Consider the following 22997-nt stretch of genomic DNA (forward strand, 5'->3'; position numbering starts at 1 on the left):
GGGAGGAGTGTGAGGACCTGCAAAGGGACCTGGACAAGCTGGAAGACTGAGCAAACAAATGGCAAATGCGCTTTAACGTGGAAAAATGCAAGGTCATGCATATAGGGAAAAAGAACCCGTTGTTCAACTACAAATTGGGGGGGGGGGCATTGTTGGAAGACAGCAGACTTGAGAGAGACTTGGGTGTGCTGGTGGATGCATCACTGAAGCCATCTGCACAGTGCGCAGCAGCCTCGAAAAAAGCCAACAGGATGCTGGGCATCATAAAGAGGGGCATAACAACCAGGACGCGGGAAGTCATCATGCCATTGTATCGAGCGATGGTGCGTCCACATCTGGAATACTGCGTTCAGTATTGGTCGCCGCACCTCAAGAAGGACATGGCGGTACTTGAGAGAGTCCAAAGGAGAGCAACGAAACTGGTAAAAGGGCTGGAACACTGCCCATACGCCGAGAGGTTGGATAGGCTGGGGCTCTTCTCTCTGGAAAAAAGGAGGCTCGGGGGAGATATGATAGAGACCTTCAAGATCATGAGGAGCATAGAGAGGGTGGATAGGGACAGATTCTTCAGACTGAAGGGGACAACAAGTACGAGGGGGCATTCGGAGAAACTGAAGGGAGATAGGTTCAAAACAAATGCAAGGAAGTTTTTTTTCACCCAAAGGGTCGTGGACACCTGGAATGTGCTACCGGAGGAAGTGATCAGGCAGAGTACGGTACAGGGATTCAAACAGGGATTGGACGGATTCCTGAGGGATAAAGGGATCGTGGGATACTGAGGGAGGAGCTGGGATGTAACACAAGTATAGAAAGCTAACCAGGTAATAAGTATAGAAACCCAACCAGGTCGTGCATGTGCAAGACCGGAGGGTTAGGACTTCGATGGGAAGATAGGACTTCAATGAGAAACCAAGGTGGCAAGGGAGCCCCTTCTGGTGATTCAGACAGGTCGTGACCTGTTTGGGCCGCCGCGGGAGCGGACTGCCGGGCAGGATGGACCTATGGTCTGACCCGGTGGAGGCACTGCTTATGTTCTTATGACCCCCTGTGCGTAGGTGCCAATTACTTCCACTGTTCCAACTTGGGGCGCCAAATTCGCTCACAGATTATCTGAGCAATGCAATCCCCTTTCTTGACGTGAAACTCCTCCGCATTATTTATGAAGAGTACATTTATATTCCCCCAATAGTCAGGATCAATTACTCCCGCCCCTACATCGACAGCATGATGAGAAGCTAGACCTGACCTTAGGGCTACTCTCAAGTAAGAACCTGGCGGTGGGGATGCCTGGATGTCAGTAGGAATCAATACCCTACTTCTAGCGTCTACCACCGCGTCCTGTGCCGCATACACATCACACCCCGCAGCTTAGTCATAAGCATAAGTAGATGTTCGTGCATGTTCGGACAGGGGTGCCCACCTAATTGTGGGACGCCAAGGAGAACGGGCCTTTCCTTCCCGCGGAGGATACCCTTTACTGGACCCCTTTCTCCAGGATTTTTTCTTAGGTCCCTCCCTGGCCATAAGGATACACCTGTATCCCTCCTTCTCTTTCTGGGCTTCAGTAATTTTTTCCTGCTTAATGTTTATTCCCAGACCCGCCCAATCACGGCCTAGGATCAACGCAGCAGGCGCCTCGGGAATGACGGCTACCCTTACTGTTTGTACCTTTCCCTGGTATTGAATGGGAACCAGAAATTTAGGGTAGGCCTTTTCCCCCCCGTGAACACAAACTACCGTTACCTTATTCCGCATTTTGCAAAAAGAACCCCTCTTCCGGCCAACATCCCGGCCAGCATGCCCTGGACATGACTGACTGTTCGGCCCCTGTGTCTAGGAAAGCCTTTACCTTCAAGCCATTCATATGTACCTGAATTTCATAGGGTCCAGCATCACTTCCTGCCTTACTACCCGATGTGGTAAGTGTCAGCTTGACTCTAAATTGCTTTTGCAAGTGCCCGGCTTTCCCACACCTAAAGCAAGTAAAAGATTTCTTCTCCGGGATCTCAGGGTCTTCCTCGGGGTTTGGGAATTACTTTCCTGAGGCCTGAGATGAGGTCTTGCTGAACCTGCTTGTACCCTACTGGGCCACCCATTCCCCTGTCTGTCCCCTGTAGGTATGATAGTGGACTGTGAATCTAAATAGGCTTCAGCTAGGTCGATTACCTGGGCTAAAGAGCGACTCCCCTGTCTTTGGATCCAGGACTTTAAATTTTTATGCACAGCCTCCAAAAACTGCTCATGCAATATTTCTGCGAGCAAAGCCTGGGCATCCCCAAGACAGGGTTGTAGCCATCTTTCAGCCAACTTCCTGAGCCGGTGCAGGAGGGCCTTGGGACGTTCTTTCTCCCCCATGTGGGCACCCCTAAACTCTGACTTGTAATGTTCCCTAGTGAAGCCAAGGTAATCTAAAATGTGGTTTTTTATGGCCCTATAATTGTTGGCAAGCTCAGGGCTGAGAGTCTGATACGCCGTGAGCGCTGTTCCTGCGAGGCACGGGATCAGTCTCATCGCCCACTGTTGCTCAGGCCAACCGGCCGCTACTGCCATCCGCTCAAAGGCCACAAGAAAGTCATCGGGAGCATCATTGGGACCCATCTTGCACACTTGCATATTATTGATCACAGATGGTCCTACCAGATCTCCCATGGGTGTCAGTGACCCGACTCCGGCTCCACCAGTCCCCTGGAACAGCTGGGCTAATGCCGCATCTGGTCCCACATAGCTTGGACCAACTCTGCATGCCTTCGTCTGGTTTCTGCCTGACTGGCACGCCAAAGGTCCTGGTTGCTTTGCAGCACCGCCTTAAGGTCCTCCGTTTGTTTCTGTCTTTCAGAGGCCAAAAGGGTGAATAGTTGTTGGACATCCATCCTGGATCCTAGGAAAGAAAAACAAAGAAAAAGAAACCCAAGTGCGGCCTTTTTTTTTTTCTTGGCCCACTCCCGCAAGTTCAACCCAACCACAGCTAGCCAAAGCTTTCTATCAAACCCAAATCCTCCCCCAGCTGTCCCCAGGGTACTCTTACCCGACAGACTGATGAGTCTTAGCCTTGGGTTTAGATATCCGAGCTTAGCGTCCTGGGATACTGCTGGGCTCACTCCGGTCTGGTTCCACAGTTCTTTTCCTACGACTCCTCAGGTCCGGACACGCTCCCACAGCTGCTACTTTTACTCCGCTGCAGTCCCGGTCCACTCCAACAAACTTTGGTTAGCAAAAAAACTTTACTCTTGTCCTGGGTTTTTTTGTTTTTTTTCTTCTTCAGTCTCCCATGTGGCAATGTATATACAATCCCATGAATGATACCACGTTATGTCACCAGCAGGGTCAGGGCAATGGGTCCCGAGCCGCTGGGACATGGATTTTTAGCTCTTGTGTGCTGCGGCTGGCGACACAAGGAAGAATAAGTCTGGTTTAGCCAAAAAGAAAACACAATGCAAACAGGTAAGTAAGGGAAAACCAAAACCTGGACTGGATTTAATTTGTGATATCCAAAAACAAAATGGTTGCTTCACACTTCAGTCTTATAACAATCCTCAAAACAAAATAATAAGAAATTAAACTTTGTCAGGCAATGACCATAAACAGGTAAGTCTCTGAATGTTCATAAGAGGCAAACTCATTAGTCTTATTGTGCTGAATACTCTCTCCAACAAGGGAATTTCAAAACCAAAAACAGTCAAAACAACAAAACTCAAAAACCTGAATCTTTAACTCTTCATGTTCCAAAAAGAGTTCTTTTCAGCTTAAGACAGAGTTCCCCATAATAAAGTTTCTTTAGTCTGACTAAGACATGGGTTCAGCACAAGTCCTGATTTCTCTCCTAATCAGACTGAGTCTGAAACAGTGCTAAGGCACTGGTTTCCTCCAGCCTCTGCAGTGCTGGGCAAGGTGGTGTGCCTCACGTGATGAACTTTTGCCAAACACTGGCCCGCTATCCCACCACATATAACGTGAGGCTAACCTCCCACACACCTTGCAAATCAACCCGGTCTGACCAGTTCAAAAACAGTCCTTCCAGGAAAATCTGGACATTTGTAATCCACAATTATATAGCACTGGACACTTGCCTTTGGTTAGCAGACTTCCATGAGTTGTATATTGGCAGGTAACTCAGGGAAAGACTCCGGCTCCAAATCCAGTTCCATCCCTTGGAACTCTTCAAACGGACTTTCAGGTAGCTCTGCCCCAGCCTCTACAAGTTCCATCGGCTCAGGAACTGAACAGCTTGGCAGAGCTCCCAGCCCTGAGCTTTTTGACTGCCTTCCTCCAATTCCCTTTTCCTTCTCCCCTTCCAGCAGGGCAGACCTAAGATTAAGCAGATGAAAACCACGCCCCAAACTCTCAGGTGTGCAGGATATCCTGTTTCTCTTTCCCTGACTACGTGGGGGAAGGGAAACCTGCAGTCTGGCACTAGCACTCCCCCTACTGGCCATAGGAGTAATGGCAGGAAAAAGTTTACTCTGAGGTTTTAGCAGAGCTGGATGGGCACTATCTGCTCTAGCAATGGGCTTTATATTAGGAACAGCCCTAGCAGGCATACCTTGCATATCACAACATGTCACGACAATAGCTAGCAGCCATCCGAGAATGTGGGTTTTTGCAGTTGGACCAGCCACCCTACATAAGAACATAAGAATAGCCTTACTGGGTCAGACCAATGGTCCATCAAGCCCAGTAGCCCATTGTCACGGTGGCCAATCCAGGTCATTAGTACCTCGCCAAAACCCAAGGTGTAGCAATATTCCATGCTACCGATGCAGAACAAGAAGTGGCTTTTCCTGTGTCTTTCTCAATAACAGACTATGGACTTTTCCTCCAGGAACTTGTCCAAACCTTTCTTAAAACCAGCTACGCTATACGCTCTTACCACATCCTCTGGCAACACGTTCCAGATCTTAACTGTTCTCTGACTACAGTCCTGTCCTGGCTTCCTCTGATTATTTCCTGTTCGAGTTATGAAATCTCTCCATGGACAACGGTTTTCAAATGTTGAAGACATAAAGAAGCTGTGACATCCTGGTTTGAAGATCAAGGATAAGAATTCTTTTCAAAGGGATTAGTCATTGCAGGAAAAGTGGATGAAGTGTATGGACTATCAGGGGACTATATTGAAAAATAAAAACTTTTTTGAAAACTCTTTCCTACTGAGGTAGATAAATTATTGAATGCCCCTCTTCGCTGTTTGGTTAAAGCAAGGTCTGCATAAATAAAAGCCTTCTGTTAAGCTACATGCAATCTCCTGAGACCTAGATAATGAAAGCCCCTTTTGACCTTCTTATGACATTTGAGATCAGGTACTGGAACTTATTTCAAGTTTCAAGTTTATTAGGATTTTATATACCGCCTATCAAGGTTATCTAAGCGGTTTTTTACAATCAGGTACTCAGGCATTTTTCCCTCTCTGTCCCGGTGGGCTCACAACTTACATTTTAGAAACATAGAAACATGATGGCATCTAAAGGCCAAATGATCCATCCTGTCTGCCCATCTGCAGCATCCACTATCTCCTCTTCCTAAGAGATCCCATGTGCCTGCCCATACTTTCTTGAATTCAGGCTCCACCACCTCTACACCACCACCTCTAGTCCTAGTGATTTGTAACATTTTATCACTGTTGAGATGTGTGTGTTAATACCACTCAACTTTCTGCTTAAATTGGTAATTAATTTCTATCTTAACCATTCTATTGCCCTTCAAATATGTTTTCCTATGCAAGTGCCATGTAGTTTGGAATACAAGACCATTAACTTTTCTTTTTGAGCAGGCCAAAACCTGTGGAGTATCCATCCAGTCATTTTATTTCTTAAGGCTCCTAACAAGTCTAGCCTTGTTATTTCATTTCTAATTTGATAGTAGAGTGTATCTCCTTTGTTCCTTCTAAGCAGATCTGACTCTAGAAGGACATCTCAGTTCTCATGATTTAAAGCCATAGCTGCTTTGGTGACCAATGTAAGAAAGGTTCAAGGTTTACATTTTTTTGAGATTCTGCCTTAGAGACAGACCACCAAGGTGGTGTATAATATAATAGACATAAATCTCACAAAAACTGAAATACAATAAGATTGAGAGAAGAAAATAAACTTTCTTGTTGCAGTATTCCTATGTGTCCATCACTGTGACTATACAGCACCAATGAATGATGTAATGGAACACAAAATAGTTGTCAAAAGTTTTCCAAGACAAATATGTTTTGAAAGCAGTCTTAAATGTCTTAAGTGTTGCTTTAAATGGGCCCTATTGTTGCACTGTGATCTTCCTTTGCTTGTCTCTGGCTCTCCAACCTTTGGAATCAGACACCACCACCCCTTCCTCCTAGACCCAGAGCTTCTGGGAAATGATAGCATTAACTGAGGAAATTTGTAAGGTTGTTATGTGGACTCTGCCCTTGCATTTATTTCTCTTTATTGTTTAAACATTACTTCTGTAACCATAGGTTGTGTTAGCCATTTTTTTCAGGGGCATTTTGAGGATAGAATCTAACTTTAATATTTCAGGTTGTTAAAACATACATTGTAAATATGTTCATTACTCCATGACAATATACTGCCATTATTCCCTTTAACTGGAAACCTGATATGTTCTTTATGGACAGTAAGGTAATTGACCTCACACCCCCTCCCTTTATCTTTTTTAAGTGAGTTTGTATTTTAAGCTATTATATATGATTCAGGGGGGGGGGGCCTTCATCCGGTGTTATATAGTAACTAAGCAAATGTAATTAGCAGGGCGGATTTGATTTAAATCAAATCAATTTAAATCACTAGTCAGAAAGACTTGATTTAAATCATGGTTTTCTACACACTCATTCTTGCTGGTATAATCTTAATATTTACAACCAGATATCATCATAATAGGCCAGTTCTTGATATACTGCTCAAAACAGTCCACTACAGAGTTCCATCTCACTTCTTGTGGAAGTGTAGATTGATTCTACCCGTTCTTTTCAGAGCTGCTGCAAAATTATTGTTATGAAAGTATTTAGCAATTTCGATGACATTCGTCTTTATTTCTGAGATACTGAAATCTTTGGCTAGGAGGTGCAGCAAATGAGCACTGCAAACGCAAGTTATTAGCTCAGGATTCTCTTCATGCTCTTCTATATTTCTTCTCATCTTGGATACATTTGCATCATTGTCTGTGACTAAACTGCATATTAGATATTTGAGTTGTTCATATTTTATTATAACTTTTGCTACTACTTCCTGTAAGTATTCTGTTTGCATTTGTTGATCACCTTTTTAGCTGTGCTGGATTAATGACTGACATGCACAAGCACATAAGTGACACATTTTCAAGTTTAAAATTACTTAAAGCAAAGTTAATTGAATTATAGAGCAATAAGTTGTTGGAATAAAAATGTTGCATTCATTATAGTTGTGGTACTTTTACTTTTGCAAAAAAACCAAACAAACCAATAGCTATATATATTGGGCAATAACTTTTTTTTTTTAACTTTCACTTAAATAGATTTTTTTATGTGTTTGCCATTGTATTTATACTTAAATTCTTTGACCAACACTATCTTCACGATATCAGCAGAGTGGGAATTCCACATTTGTCAAGAAAATTGTTTAGACATATCTACAACTTTTAAAAACATGTTTTATATTTGTGCCACTTTGTGAATGATAATCATGCTGGCTTCAGGGAGCAACTTTTTTTTTTTTAAATTCAGTTTTCTATACCGTTCTCTCAGGGGAGCTCAGAACGGTTTACATGAATTTAGTCAGGTACTCAAGCATTTTTCCGTGTTTGTTACCTAATAGTACTTAATTGTATGTAGCATTGGACAAATGCTTCCACAGTAGTTAACCATTATTAGAACTCTACATTAGATGAAGTAGTTTTGTTTTTTGTGTTAATACATTTTACATAGCACTGAGTAAAATCTAAATATAATATATTTTTTATTGATTCTAATTCAATGCAAAGCTCTTAAAATGAGTTGAGGATAGTCTTATTAGGATCATTATTTTCTGTATTGACTCACTACTGTTATAGCTTGGAGTTCAATGTACAGTAGTCTAAATTTTGTGACTGTGAAATAGTGGCCTTTATAGGGAAAAAACAAACAGTAAATGTGACAGACCTTTTCTAATGCAAATAAGCCTTTTTATTTGTTAATTTTTGAAATTTCAGCAGATTTACTTGCATTGCACAGAGCACCAATTTGATTTATATATGAGGAGGGTTTTTTTATGGAAGTTTTTATCCCTGGTAGTAGTTAGAGCTACAGCCTCAGCATTCTGAGGTTCTGGGTTTAAACCCTGTGCTGTTCTTGTGATCCTGGGCAAATCATAATCCTCCTCTGCCCCAGGTACATTAGATAGATTGTGAGCCCAGTGGGACAGATAGGGAAAATGCTTGAAGTATGTAAATCATTTTGAATGTGGTTGTAAAATTGTAATAAGGCGGTATACAAGTCCCAATTCCTTTCCTTTATCCCTGTCACCTGTCTCTAGGGTGGAGTTGGGAATCTGAGGCTTTTTCCTCCTCATTTTTCATTTTATTGGTTGCTCTACTTCTCTGGGCACTTGTTGCAGTGCCCATGTTTTAATGTTTGTGATACACATATGTACCTGTGTTGTTTTTGATGACAAGCAGAAATGTGTTTAGTCATTATATAGTATTTTTCTGCTTTTCTTTTGTATTGGTTTCTGTTAAGTAAAGATTTTATGCCAGACACCTTTATTTGCTGTAGGTCTAAAAATGTGTGTTTGGGGAAGTGTGTATGAGTTGTTTCTCCTCCCCACCCAACTGTGTCGTCCTCCCCTCCCCCCCCCCCCCCACACACACCCTTTTACAAAAGCGTAACGCAGTTTTTAGCGCCAGCCATGGCGGTAACAGCTCTGACACTCATAGGAATTCTACACTACACTTTTGTAAAAGGGTGTGTGTGTATCTTTAGTTTTCCAAATTTCTTTACTTTGCCTTTCCTTTCCCTTCACCACTTTATACATCTTCTTAACTATAACCTATTTCTTTTCTTTTTTTAATCTAGGCTTTTTCACCTCCCTTTCCTCTTTCAGGCCCAACCCAAGCTACCTCTATAACTATTTCACTCCATCAAAAAAACATTGTCTTCACTAAGAGTAAGCAGAAAAAATGTCCACTTCATTCATTTCTTTATTCTCCTTAGATACTGCTGCTGATGTACTAACAAGGCCCCATGTTTTACCATAATTATTTATACCATTTTTTTGTGACCAAAATGATTCAAAATAGTTTACACCCAATCAAAATACTTTATTTACAAAATTTACTGATGTGCACAATCTTTAGAAATTCTTGGCAGACAAAATCTGAAACAGCATAATCAATTCTAATCATATCTGGAAAAAAAAGTTTTCAAGTTCTTAAATTTTAAAAAAACAAAACAAAACATGTGGGATAGATAATATACAGCTGGTTAGTTCAGGCCTGTGAACTTGTAAACAGTGGTGGCTCAATCAAGAAAATAGTGGCCTTGATTTGTCTGGCTAATACATTAGTATAATGCATGGATGTTTATGCAAGTAATTATAACTGTTCTCATACTAGGCAGGAATGTCTCTTCTCAATCTTTTTTCAGAAACATTATAATGGAAGAACCTGGCTCCTATTCCATGTGCATGGACTTAAGAACTTGCGCTGGGTTTTACTAAACTGCTGTGGAGGTTTCTACTGCAGCCCGACAATGTAACTGTTCCAACACTCATAAAATTCCTATGAGTATCAGAGCAGTTACCTCGCCAAACCACAGTTGAAACCTCTACCGCGGCTTAATAAAAAGAGCCCTTAAAGAGAGGATCTTAGCGATTACATAAATGGCATTACTGGTCAGGTTCTTGGTATGCATTTAGTGGATTCCACCTGTAGTCTATGACCTCAAGCCAAGAGCCATAAATTAAAATGCATAGCCCTTAGATGTTACAGAATATTAAAAAATTGTTATATGATTTAATATTTTGAAAATATTGTTGTATTTCAACTTGTCCTCTCTGTATGCCCATGTTTTATGCATGTATGTTTGTTTACAGGTTTTCCGACCTTATGCAAAACAGTGGCTTGGCCCCTTATTACAGCTTCTTGTTTCTGGAAATAATGGAGGAAAAGGAATTCACTATATGGTGGTGGAAATTGTAGTTACTGTTCTTTCCTGGACAAATGTTGCTACTCCAGCAGTAAGGAAACATGAAATGCATATTGCTGAAGAATTTATATTTATGCAGTGAAATAATTTGTTTCCTTCTTCACTCTTTCCTTTGTGTTTTCTAATTAGAACCTTCTGATGGTGAGGGTAGCAGGGCTGGATTTTAAACTTGGGAGCCTATAAACAAGGCTTCTCCCTTGCTTATGAATACCCAAGTAAAAAGTAACCCTGTTGCTCAAATCACTAAAGAGTTGGGTGAGTTTCACCCTCTCAGAAGTCATTATTGTGCAGCTCCCTTCCATATATTCTGTCTGGTCTGCATGGCATTTTCACATGCCCCTTCTCTTTAAGATTTTATTGATACAAACACCAGCACCTTACAGAAAGTCATCACAGTGTTTGTAGGTTACTGCCTTCTCACAGGCCCTTCTGCACCTCTACCCTCTCCTTCTACTTAGATTTCCTATTATCATGTGAGCTGTAGGATGGCTGAATGTGCTGGTTCACAAGCCCTGCAATTTACTTCTCTATCTTCAGCTATGGCTGTGGACTCTGGCAAGCCTAAATCGAAGCGCAGTAAAGAAGTATTAGTTTTCTTAAGCAGTTTCTGGGAATTCCACTGGGCACGTACAACTTAACTTGGCATGATACTTCTCAGAAATCACATTTGCATGTTTGGGACATGGTGCGCTTCCTCAGTTCTGAGGTAGCATCTAGGAGGACAAATGACTTTTACAGAAAGGAGCCTTAAACACAAAACAACTAATTCATTGGAGGTAGAAATATTAAACTACTTGTATGTGTACCTCGGAAAATTAAATTCTCAGTGGCCAGAGGTGCTGAGTTGCCACAATTGAGAATTTCATAGATTGTCTGTAAGGTACCTCTGTGATTTCAAAGTCCATAGTCTTCCTTATTACCCAATAGGGTAGCCATTTTACATGTTCAAATAGTGTAGCTGCTAATAAAATTGTCTGGGATTATATGTACTTGAAATACACAATACGGATATAAAGCACATATTTTTCTGTAGTGTTCAAGTAGATGTTCTGGGGCAGAATTAGGGACAGGAACAACATCAGCTCTGTGGAGAGCTCCTCGGATGTATTCCAGAAACCCACTCCCAGGATTTGGATCTTGGAATCATTGTATCTTATAAATCATACATTGAAATCCTCAATTTAGGGCATGTTTTACAAAACCATGCAGCAACAGTGCTGAAGCCCTCTAAATCTCTATGGGCTTTGGGGCCGTTACCGCACTGCAGTCGCTAGTGCATCTTAGTAAAACAAGCCCTTAGTGTGTAATGATGATTAAGGAAGAAAATCAAATCTTAGAAATTAAGAAGAGACTGGAGAATAAGATATCATTGTTTATGGTTCTTGCTGCCAGACCGCGGGAAGAGGGGGGTTGGGGAAAATGCTGCTGCTGATGCACAGAGACGTGGAAGGGGAGGGAAATACCGCTGCTACTGCACAAAAAAGTGGAGGGAGGGAAATACTGCTGCTGCACAGGGAAGTGGGGTGGGGGAGGGAAATGTTGCTGCACAGGGAAATGGAGGGAGAGGGAATGCTGCTTCAGCTTCTGCACAGGGTAGTGGGGGAGGAAAATGCTGCTGCTGCACAGAGAAGTGGAGGGGGAGGGAAATACTACTGCTGCTGTTAAACAGGGAGGGGGGAGGGAAATGCTGCTGCACAGGGAAATGGAGGGGAGGGAATGCTGCTGCGGCTGCTACAAAGGAAAGTGAGGGGAGGGAAATGCTGTTGCTGTTGCACAGGGAACTGGGGTGGGGGAAGGGAAATGCTGCTGCACAGGGAAATGGAGTGGGAGGGAATGCTGCTGTGGCTGCTGCACAAGGAAGTGGGGGGAGGGAAATGCTGCTGATGCACAGAGAAGTGGGGTGGGGGAGGGAAATGCTGCTGCACATGGAAATGGAGGGGGAGCGAATGCTGCTGCTGATGATGCACAGAGAAGTGGGGTGGGGGAGAGAAATGCTGATGCACAGGGAAATGGAGGGGGAGCAAATGCTGCTGTGGCTGTTGCACAGGGAAATGGGGGGGAGAGAAATGCTGCTGCTGCATAGGGGACAGGGAGAGAGACAGATAGAAAGAAAGACAGACGAAGGGAGGGAGAAAGAAATATAGACAGCGGGAGGGAGACAGAAAGAAAGGAAGAAAGTCACAGGGGCAGGGAGAGAGACAGAAAGACCAGACAGACAAAGGGGGCCAGGGAGAGAGAGAGACAGACAGAAAGAAAGACAGACAGACATATATTCTAGCACCCATTAATGTAACTGGCTAAAAGACTAGTATATATATTTATATATACTTGTATACGGTATATACAGCAGAACTAGAAAAAGTACAGAAAAGAGCAACCAAAATGATTAGTGTCATGGACTGCCATTCCATCTTTTAACAGTTAAGAGTTCTTCAGTGTGGTGTAAAGGGGGTGTAACAGAGATCTATAAAATCATGAGTGAGATGGAACAATTAAATAGGGGACAGTTGTTTTACCACATGAAATAGTCCTAAGACCAGAGAATATTTCATGAAACTAATGTAGCAGATTAAAAAAAAAATCAAGAAAACAATTTTCCAACTGATATACAAATTGTGTAATGTGTTTCCAGAGGCTGTGGTTAAGGCAGCAAGTATAGTCCCTAAGGGCTTCTTTTACTAAGCTGCAGCTTTACCGCAGCTTAAAAGGGTTTACCATGGAGTGCACCCAAGCGTTCTGCAGTAAGTTCCATGTTGGTGTGCACACACCATGAATTAAAAAAATTATTTTAATTTTTACTGTGGATAATAATTGAGCATGATGTGGTAATTAGCGCAGCTACATTGCTGTGCACTGATTAGGATGTGATTGGCACATGAGCCCTTTCTGTAGTGTTAAGGTCTTGTACACTAATCTTTTTTTTTTTTTTAATGGCCACACACCAATGTTAGCACTAGCATGTGGCCACTAATACAAAAATTTAAAATTGACCATTTTAACTACTGCACTATAAATGGTCTCTTAACACGCAGGAAAAACCCACATAAGGACATTCTAAGGCTGCCTTTTAGCACTGCTTTTTAAAAGAAGCCTTAAGTCGTCTTTAAGTGGACTTGGGAAACTATTGCTGCTTCTGGGGAGTGGGATGTTGAAAAGATATATTCAGTGGCTTTAATTAGTACAAAGTTTAACAGCAAGGATTATTGCCAAATTAAAGCAAATTTTTCTATTGTTTACTTTATAATCTTTTTGGTTTCATTTTTTTATTGGTTATTTAGAAAAAACATTTAGAGATACAATTCCAAGAAAAAATATTCTTGATAGCGAAAAAACAATGAGCAATATCACACAATGTTATTTAAAAAGGGAAAACTACTACTTATAAATTACTACTTATAATGACTGGTGTTGCCATTCAGCAAATTACATATAATTGGAAGGATTGGAGGAGATTAAATTACAACTTCTGGTGGAATTCTTTATGCCATATCTATAAAATGGAAAGGTTTATTGCATTACAACGGGGATATTTTAAGAAGTTTCAGGATGTGTGGAAACCATTGACAAAGTATTGTAAAGATTAATTTGAATTTGTTTCCCTTATATTTATCAACTTAAGGTATAGGGAGGGGGGGAAGTTTATTATTATATGTTTTATATGATAATGGAATATATGGGAGGGAGGGATGGGAAAGGGGAAGGGATAAGAATTTATGAAATATATCAATGATTGTTTGTAAGTGATGTATTTATTGGTAATATGAATGAATATATTTAACACTTAATGTATTTTTGAAAATGAATAAAGAATTAATTAAAAAGGAAAAACTATAATAGCAAAGAGACTGGAAGCCTCTTTAAAAAGCCTCTTTAAAAAGGGATCAAGAGGTGAACCGGGAAACTACAGACCGGTGAGTCTGACCTCGGTTCCGGGGGAAAATGGTGGAAGCACTGATAAAAGAAAACATCGATGAACATCTTGAAAGAAACGAACTTCTGATAACCAGCCAACATGGTTTCTGCAGGGGGAGATCATGCCTGACTAACTTATTGCACTTCTTCAAGGGAATTAACAAACGGATGGACAGAGGAGACCCCATAGACATCATATACCTAGATTTCCAGAAAGCCTTTGACAAGGTGCCTCATGAACGTCTGCTCTGGAAACTGAAGAACCATGGGGTGGACGGAGAGGTACATAGATGGATCAGAAACTGGTTAGCGGGTAGGAAACAGAGGGTAGGGGTGAAGGGCCACTACTCGGACTGGAGGAAGGTCACGAGTGGTGTTCCGCAGGGCTCGGTGCTCGGGCTGCTGCTATTTAATATATTCATAAATGATCTAGAAACAGGGACGAAGTGTGAGATAATAAAATTTGCGGACGACACCAAACTATTTAGTGGAGCTCGGACTAGAGAAGACTGCGAAGAATTGCAAAGGGACTTGAACAAACTAGGGGAATGGGCAACGAGATGGCAGATGAAGTTCAACGTTGAGAAGTGTAAAGTATTGCATGTGGGAAGCAGAAACCCGAGGTACAACTATACGATGGGAGGGATGTTATTGAATTAGAGTACCCAAGAAAGGGACTTGGGGGTAATGATGGACATGACAATGAAGCCGACGGCACAGTGTACAGCGGCCGCTAAGAGAGCGAATAGAATGCTAGGTATAATCAAGAAGGGTATTACAACCAGAACGAAAGAAGTTATCCTGCTGTTGTATCGGGCGATGGTGCGTCCACATCTGTAGTACTGCGTCCAACATTGGTCGCCGTTCCTTAAGAAGGATATGGCGTTACTCGAGAGGGTTCAGAGGAGAGCGACACGTCTGATAAAAGGGATGGAAAATCTTTCATATATTGAGAGATTGGAGAAACTGGGTCTCTTTTCCCTGGAGAAGAGGAGACTTAGAGGGGATATGATAGAGACTTACAAGATCATGAAGGGCATAGAGAGAGTAGAAAGGGACAGATTCTTCAAACTTTCAAAAAATAAAAGAACAAGAGGGCATTTGGAAAAGTTGAAAGGGGACAGTTTCAAAACAAATGCTAGGAAGTTCTTCTTTACCCAACGTGTGGTGGACACCTGGAATGCGCTTCCAGAGGAAGTAATAGGGCAGAGTACGGTACTGGGGTTTAAGAAAGTATAGGACAATTTCCTGCTGAAAAAGGGGATAGAAGGGTATAGATAGAGGATTACTGCACAGGTCCTGGACCTGTTGGGCCGTCATGTGAGCGGGCTGCTGGGCACGATGGACCTCAGGTCTGACCCAGTGGAGGCATTGCTTATGTTCTTATGCCCTGAATATGTATACCCTACAGGAAAGGAAGGACAGGGGAGATATGATTCAGATGTTCAAATACTTGAAGGGTGTTAACGTAGAACAAAATCTTTTCCAGAGAAAGGAAAATGGTAAAACCAGAGGACATAATTTGAGGTTGAGAGGTGGTAGATTCAAGAGCAATGTTAGGAAATTCTACTTTATCCCAGGACAAGCAGGCAGCATATTCTCTACATGACGTGACGTCATCAACGGAGCTCTCTAGCGGACGTTTTCGCAAGCAGACTTGCTCGAAGACCTTCAGGCTTGCGATTGGCATGCCCCTCCCGCCCTGCCTAGGGCATGCGTCTCCTCAGCTTGTCCTCAGTTCAATGTTTTCCGCGGAGCCAGAAGCACTGCTCCCTTGCTGCGCGCAATCTCGTCCCTCTTGCACCGCGGCTTTCTTGATTATTTTTATTTAAGTCACTGTGCTCGCGTCTTTATTATTTTCGGAGGGGGGAGGGGGGGGTTTAGTTTGTATTTTTTGACCAGGTTCCCAGTCTTCCTCTGGCCGCCTGGCCTCGCGGGGCCGCAGCCGTACTTCTTCTTATGTCTCAGCCTCGTTCAGGTTTTAAAAACTGTACTCAGTGTAACCGGGTTATCTCCATCACTGACCCCCCATCGTTGGTGTGTTGAGTGCCTTGGTGCAGAGCACCGCGCTGAGTCGTGTCCCCGTTGTGCGACTCTACAACCATGGGCTCTTTGTCTAAGGGTGTCCAACTCTTTGGCTCCATGGATCCTGCGGAGCAGGCCTCGAGCTTGGCCTCGGCACCCTTGTTAGGCACCTCGGCCTCAAAGTCCTTGGCCTCAGCTCCCTCGTTGGGTACCTCGACCTTGAAGGCCCCATCGGCTTCTTCTGCTATTCCGGCCTCGGGTAAGTCTCCTCTTTCCTCCTCAGGTGTAACATAGTAACATAGTAGATGACGGCAGATAAAGACCCGCATGGTCCATCCAGTCTGCCCAACCTGATTCAATTTAAATTTTTTTTTTTTTTTTTTTTCTTCTTAGCTATTTCTGGGCAAGAATCCAAAGCTTTATCTGGTGCTGTGCTTGGGTTCCAACTGCCGAAATCTCTGTTAAGACTTACTCCAGCCCATCTACACCCTCCCAGCCATTGAAGCCCTCCCCTGCCCATCCTCCACCAAACGGCCATACACAGACACAGACTGTGCAAGTCTGCCCAGTAACTGGCCTAGTTCAATATTTAATATTATTTTCTGATTCTAAATCTTCTGTGTTCATCCCATGCTTCTTTGAACTCAGTCACAGTTTTACTCTCCACTACCTCTCTCGGGAGCGCATTCCAGGCATCCACTACCCTCTCCGTAAAGTAGAATTTCCTAACATTGCCCCTGAATCTACCACCCCTCAACCTCAAATTATGTCCTCTGGTTTTACCATTTTCCTTTCTCTGGAAAAGATTTTGTTCTACGTTAATACCCTTCAAGTATTTGAACGTCTGAATCATATCTCCCCTGTCTCTCCTTTCCTCTAGGGTATACATATTCAGGGCTTCCAATCTCTCCTCATACGTCTTCTGGCGCAAGCCTCCTATCATTTTCGTCGCCCTCCTCTGGACCGCCTCAAGTCTTCTTTCATCTTTCGCCAGATACGGTCTCCAAAACTGAACACAATACTCCAAGTGGAGCCTCACCAATGACCTGTACAGGGGCATCAACACCTTCTTCCTTCTACTGACTACACCTCTCTTTATACAGCCCAGCATCCTTCTGGCAGCAGCCACTGCCTTGTCACACTGTTTTTTCGCCTTTAGATCTTCGGACACTATAACCCCAAGGTCCCTCTCCCCGTCCGTGCATATCAGCTTCTCTCCTCCTAGCATATACGGTTCCGTCCTATTATTAATCCCCAAATGCATTACTCTGCATTTCTTTGCATTGAATTTTAGTTGTCAGGCATTAGACCATTCCTCTAACTTTTGCAGATCCTTTTTCATATTTTCCACTCCCTCTTCGGTGTCTACTCTGTTACAAATCTTGGTATCATCTGCAAAAAGGCACTTTTCCTTCTAACCCTTCAGCAATGTCACTCACAAACATATTGAACAGGATTGGCCCCAGCACCGAACCCTGAGGGACTCCACTAGTCACCTTTCCTTCCTTCGAGCAACTTCCATTAACCACCACCCTCTGGCGTCTGTCCGACAGCCAGTTTCTGACCCAGTTCACCACTTTGGGTCCTAACTTCAGCCCTTCAAGTTTGTTCAACAGCCTCCTATGAGGAACTGTATCAAAGGCTTTGCTGAAATCCAAGTAAATTACATCTAGCATATGTCCTCGATCCAGCTCTCTGGTCACCCAATCAAAAAATTCAATCAGGTTCGTTTGGCACGATTTACCTTTTGTAAAGGTGTGCTGGCAAAGAAGCCTTCCTTGGAGTCTCATATTAGCACCTCTTCATCGGCGCCTTTGAGACATCACTCTAAGCATGCCTCCTCACGTAGGGTATACTCTTCCTCGAGGTCGCCCCCGAAGGAGCGCACTGCTGCACTTCCGACCCACCTTCCTTTGGTCTCGGTGCCTATGTTCAAGGACATGCTTAAGGCTATCATTACCACACAGCTTTTCTCAGTGGTGAGCCAACTAGTCCCGACCTCGACGCCTGTGGCCTCGGTCTCGACCCAGTCGCAGTCTGTCCAGCCTGAGTGTCCCCTCGTTTCTCAATGCGTCTCACTCAAGACTCGTCGGGTTCCCTCGAGCGATTCTTCCTGAAAATCTTTTCAGGGGTTCCGGCCGGGGGCCCGTGTTTCCCCCGCTACGTGGGCGAGGCTTGCCTCTTCTAAAAAGCCACTGTCTTCCCCGCCCAGTCGGGGCAGGTCTTCGACCTCGAGACCGTCTACACACACGCTTGTCCTCGAATTGGACTCTAGTGTTTGTTCCCCATCGAGGAGCTTGCCGGCTTCTAAGGGGCCTACTTCGAAACCTGTTGGGAATTTTTCCTATGCCCCGTCTTCTCCGAAGCTTTCTCAGCGATTTCCTCGGACTCCGGGTTCTTCCCCGGTCCATTTGACATAGGACCGTTCTTTGACGCCCCCTACATGCCTTAGTCGAACCTCTTCAGTCTCCCATTCACGGGACTCTGAGGCTCCTGCTTACTATTCCAGGGAGCTTTCTCTCTCTTTCTCGGCTGCACCCTGATCTTGGTCGGAGTCTCCTCCGGAGGATGAATCATCTTCTCGGACCTCCTCCTTTTCTCGTTTCATCTCTGACATGGTCAGAGCTCTGAACTTGGATCTTCAGTCAGACTCCCGCTTTACCCAGGAATACCTGGCGGAACTGGGAGTTGACAATATGCCTTGTGAGGCCCTTCGCCTACCATTGCATCAGGTTCTTCGGCAGATGTCACTGCTATCCCCTCCAAGTTGGAGTCCTGTTACCGGACTACTCCGGTTTAAGGGTGCTCAGCTTTCCCACCAATTCTTGGTGGTTGAGTCTTCCTTGAAGAAGTCTAATCCCTCAAAGGTCTATGCTGCCGCCAGAGCCTCGGCGTCAGGAGTTTCGTCTCCTCGTGGAGACCCTCTGCCAGCTCCGCCTGTATATGTTTCAGGCCTCTGACGACGCCTTTGAATTGTCCTCGAGAGTCACAGCCTTTGCAATCGCTTTGCAATGCCTCACTTGACTCCGGCTTGTGGATATGGATCCGAATCTACAGGGTCATCTGGCCAGTCTCCCGTGTGTGGGTCATGAGCTCTTTGGTGAGTCCATCGAGGCAGCCACGAAGCGCCTCTTGGACCATGAGCGGTCCTTTGCGTCTCTGGTGAAACTTAAACCTAAGGCCCCCCCCCGGCTTGCCAATATAAAATTCCTCTCCGGAGGTATCCACAGAAATCCACTCCTGCTTTCTCTAGGCCTCCTTCAAAATGGCCTCCACAGCAGCAGCATCAACCTAAGACTCGGCCGTCGACCCCAGCGAAGACCGGGCTGTCTTTTTGACAATTCCAGTCTGAGCCTTCGGGCTCCCTTCCTCATGGAGCATTCCCCCTTCCCCATCGGGGGTCGTCTCCATCATTTCTATGCCCAGTGGGAAAATCTTGCCACTGGCAGTTGGGTGCTGTCTATCATCAAGGAGGGGTACTCCCTCCCCTTCAATCGCGTATCCCCGGACCTGCCTCCAAGAGAGTTTCCTTCTGCTCAGTCTCAGCTTCATTTCCTTCTCCAGGAAGTTCAGGCTCTTCTTCACCTTCGTGCGGTCGAGGAGGTTCCCAAGGAACAGTGGAACTCTGGATTTTACTCCAGGTACTTTCTTGTACCCAAGAAGACGGGGGATCTGCGTCCGATTCTGGACCTTTGTGCTCTGAACAAGTTTCTGGTGCAGGAACGATTCAGAATGCTCACCCTTTCCACGTTGTATCCCCTCTTGGACGAGGAGGACTGGCTGTGCTCTCTGGACTTCAAGGAGGCATACACGCACATTCCAATATGCCCGGCCTCTCACCGGTATTTGAGATTCTGGGTGGGGGATCTCCATCTCCAGTATCATGTTCTTCCCTTCGGCCTGGCGGCCTCTCCGAGGGTCTTCATGAAATGTCTGATTGTGGTAGCTGCAGCCCTGCGCCTCCGTGGCCTGCCGGTGTTTCCCTACCCCGATGACTGGTTAATCAAGGCGTCCTCTCGCAACGAAGTCCTGTGAGCGACGGAACAGACAATCTTGCTCCTTCAGAGTCTCGGCTTCGAGGTGAACTTTTCCAAGTCCCACCGCTGCCCGTCCCAGTCTCTTGAGTTCATCAGAGTGGTCCTGGACACGGTGCGTCTCCGCTCCTTCTTGCCTCGGCCTCATCAGGAGGCTCTTATCCGTTTGTGCCGAATGGTGACCCATCTGCACTCAGCGCCAGCTCGGCTCATGATGGTCCTAGATCACATGGCTTCCATGGTTCACGTGACTCCTTTCGCCAGACTTCACCTCCGTATTCCTCAATGGAGTCTGGCATCTCAGTGGAACCAGGTTCGGGATCCTCTATCTCGACGCATTGTTGTGACTCCTTTATTGAGGAAGTCTCTCCGTTGGTGGATGCTCTCTTCCAATCTTTCCAGAGGTTTTCTGTTCCATGCTATTCCTCCGCAGCGGGTCCTCATGATGGACTCGTCGACCTATGCTTGGGGGGCTCATCTGGATGGTCTGCGCACCCAGGGTCTTTGGTCCAGTGCTGACCGCCTGTGTCACATCAATCTTCTGGAGCTTCGAGTGATTTTCCTCACTCTGAAGGCCTTTTGTCACCTGCTTCGCGACCGAGTGGTGCTGGTCCGCACGGACAACCAGGTTGCCATGTATTATATCAACAAACAGGGGGGCACGGGGTCCAGATCCCTGTGCCAGGAGGCGATGCGGCTCTGGGATTGGGCCATCCGTCGCAACATATTCATTCGAGCTGTCTACATTCAGGGCCAGTGGAACTGTCTGGCAGACAAGTTGAGCCGTCTTCTGCAGCCTCACAAGTGGTCCCTCCACTCCGTGACCCTGCGTCAGGTGTTTGCTTGTTGGGGGACTCCAGACGTCGATCTGTTCGTGTTCCCCCTCAATCACCTGTTGCCCCACTTCTGCTCCAGGGTTTACACTCCTCTCAGGATCAAGGCGGATGTTTTCCTTCTGGATTGGACGAACGAGTTCCTGTATGCGTTCCCTCCATTCCCTCTGATTCTATGGACTATCGTCAAGCTCAAATCTTCACATGCCACCATGATTCTAATAGCTCCTCGGTGGCCCCGACAAGCTTGGTTCTCCCTTCTGTTACAACTCAGTTCCAGGGAGTTTCTTCCTCTGCCTGTTTTTCCTTCTCTGCATCCGCAGAGTCAGGGTTCTCTGCTTCATCCCAAAATTCAGTCTCTGCACTTACGGCTTGGTTCCTCGAGACTTAATTCCCTCGTTCCAGCTCTCCCAGCCTGTCCTTGATGTCCTGGATGCATCTCGCAAGGAGTCCACTCGCCAATGTTATCATCAGAAGTGGACCCGCTTTTCTTCCTGGTGTGCTACTTGGCAGCTGGAGCCTCTGTCTGCCTCCTTGTCTGCTGTCCTGGATTATCTGTTACACTTATCTGGCGCTAGACTCCGGTCCTCTTCGGTTCGAGTCCATCTTAGTGCCATTGCTGCTTTTCATCAGCCGATTGACAGGAAGCCTATCTCTGTTCATCCTGTGGTTTCCTGCTTCATGAAAGGACTTTTCCACGTTCATCCGCCCCTTAAACCTCCTCTGGTGGTTTGAGATCTAAACGTGGTACTTGCACAATTGATGAAACCCCCGTTCGAGCCGCTAGCGCGGGCTCACTTGAAGTATCTTACTTGGAAGGTTGTGTTCCTTATTGCTCTCACTTCTGCCCGTCGGGTCAGTGAGCTTCAAGCGTTGGTTGCGGATCCACCTTTCACTGTCTTCCATCATGATAAGGTGGTCCTCCGGACCCATCCTAAAATCTTGCCCAAGATTGTTTCTGATTTTCACATCAATCAATCCATTGTTCTTCCTGTGTTTTTTCCGAATCCCCATTCTCACCCTGGTGAGATGGCTCTGCATTCTCTTGATTGTAAGCGTGCGTTGGCCTTCTACTTGAAGTGCACCGCTCCTCACCGTTCTGCTCCCCAGCTGTTCATCTCTTTCGATCCCAATCGTTTGGGTCGCTCTGTTTCTAAGTGGACCATTTCTAACTGGTTGGCCGCTTGTATCTCTTTCTGTTACGCTCAGGCTGGTCTCTCCCTTCCGGGTCGAGTCACGGGCCACAAGGTCAGAGCGATGGCGGCGTCTGTTGCTTTCCTCCGCTCGACTCCCATCGAGGAAATATGTAAAGCTGCCACTTGATCCTCGGTTCATACGTTCACCTCGCATTACTGTCTGGATGCTTTCTCCAGGCGTGATGGCCGCTTTGGCCAATCTGTTTTGCAGCATCTGTTCTCCTAATTTGCCAACTTTCTCTCCATCCCATTCTAGTTAGCTTGGAGGTCACCCACAAGTAGAGAATATGCTGCCTGCTTGTCCTGGGATAAAGCACAGTTACTTACCGTAACAGGGGTTATCCAGGGACAGCAGGCAGATATTCTCGCAACCCACCCACCTCCCCATTGTTGGCTTCTTTGCTTGCTATCTATAATGAGGACACGCTGAGGAGACGCATGCCCTAAGCAGGGCGGGAGGGGCACTTGCGCATGCCTGAAGGTCTTCGAGCAAGTCTGCTTGCAAAAACGTCCACTAGGGGGCTCCTTTGGTGACGTCACCCACATGTAGATAATATCTGCCTGCTGTTCCTGGATAACACCTGTTACGGTAAGTAACTGCTTTATGGAGAGGGTGATGAATGCCTGGAATGCGCTCCCGAGAGAGGTGGTGGAGAGGAAAACGGTGACTGTGTTCAAAGAAGCGTGGGATGAACACAGAGGATCTAGAATCAAAAAAAACGTGCATCCCGATTGGCTGATTAGACAGCTGTAGGACGCCTATAGCTGCCTAAAATCGGGACGCACTTTGGAGAATCAGGCCCTCAGTTCAGCAAATAATATACTTGTATTACTAAGTAACATCTTATGGTTTATTTTTTATTGT

The 22997-nt window shown here is 45.2% G+C and overlaps 1 protein-coding gene across 3 annotated transcripts in view; it reads left to right on the top strand.

Annotated features, from left to right (window-relative positions):
- Positions 1 to 22997, top strand: part of PRKDC (protein kinase, DNA-activated, catalytic subunit) — a 524414-nt gene that overhangs the window by 311467 nt on the left and 189950 nt on the right. For all 3 annotated transcript variants that reach the window (XM_033933710.1, XM_033933711.1, XM_033933712.1), the window contains one exon: positions 10020 to 10163. In XM_033933710.1, coding sequence (XP_033789601.1) covers positions 10020 to 10163 — 144 coding nt within the window. The remainder of the gene's footprint in view (positions 1 to 10019; positions 10164 to 22997) is intronic.

The sequence above is a fragment of the Geotrypetes seraphini genome, chromosome 2, assembly GCF_902459505.1.
Source record: "Geotrypetes seraphini chromosome 2, aGeoSer1.1, whole genome shotgun sequence".
Lineage (NCBI taxonomy): Eukaryota > Metazoa > Chordata > Amphibia > Gymnophiona > Dermophiidae > Geotrypetes > Geotrypetes seraphini.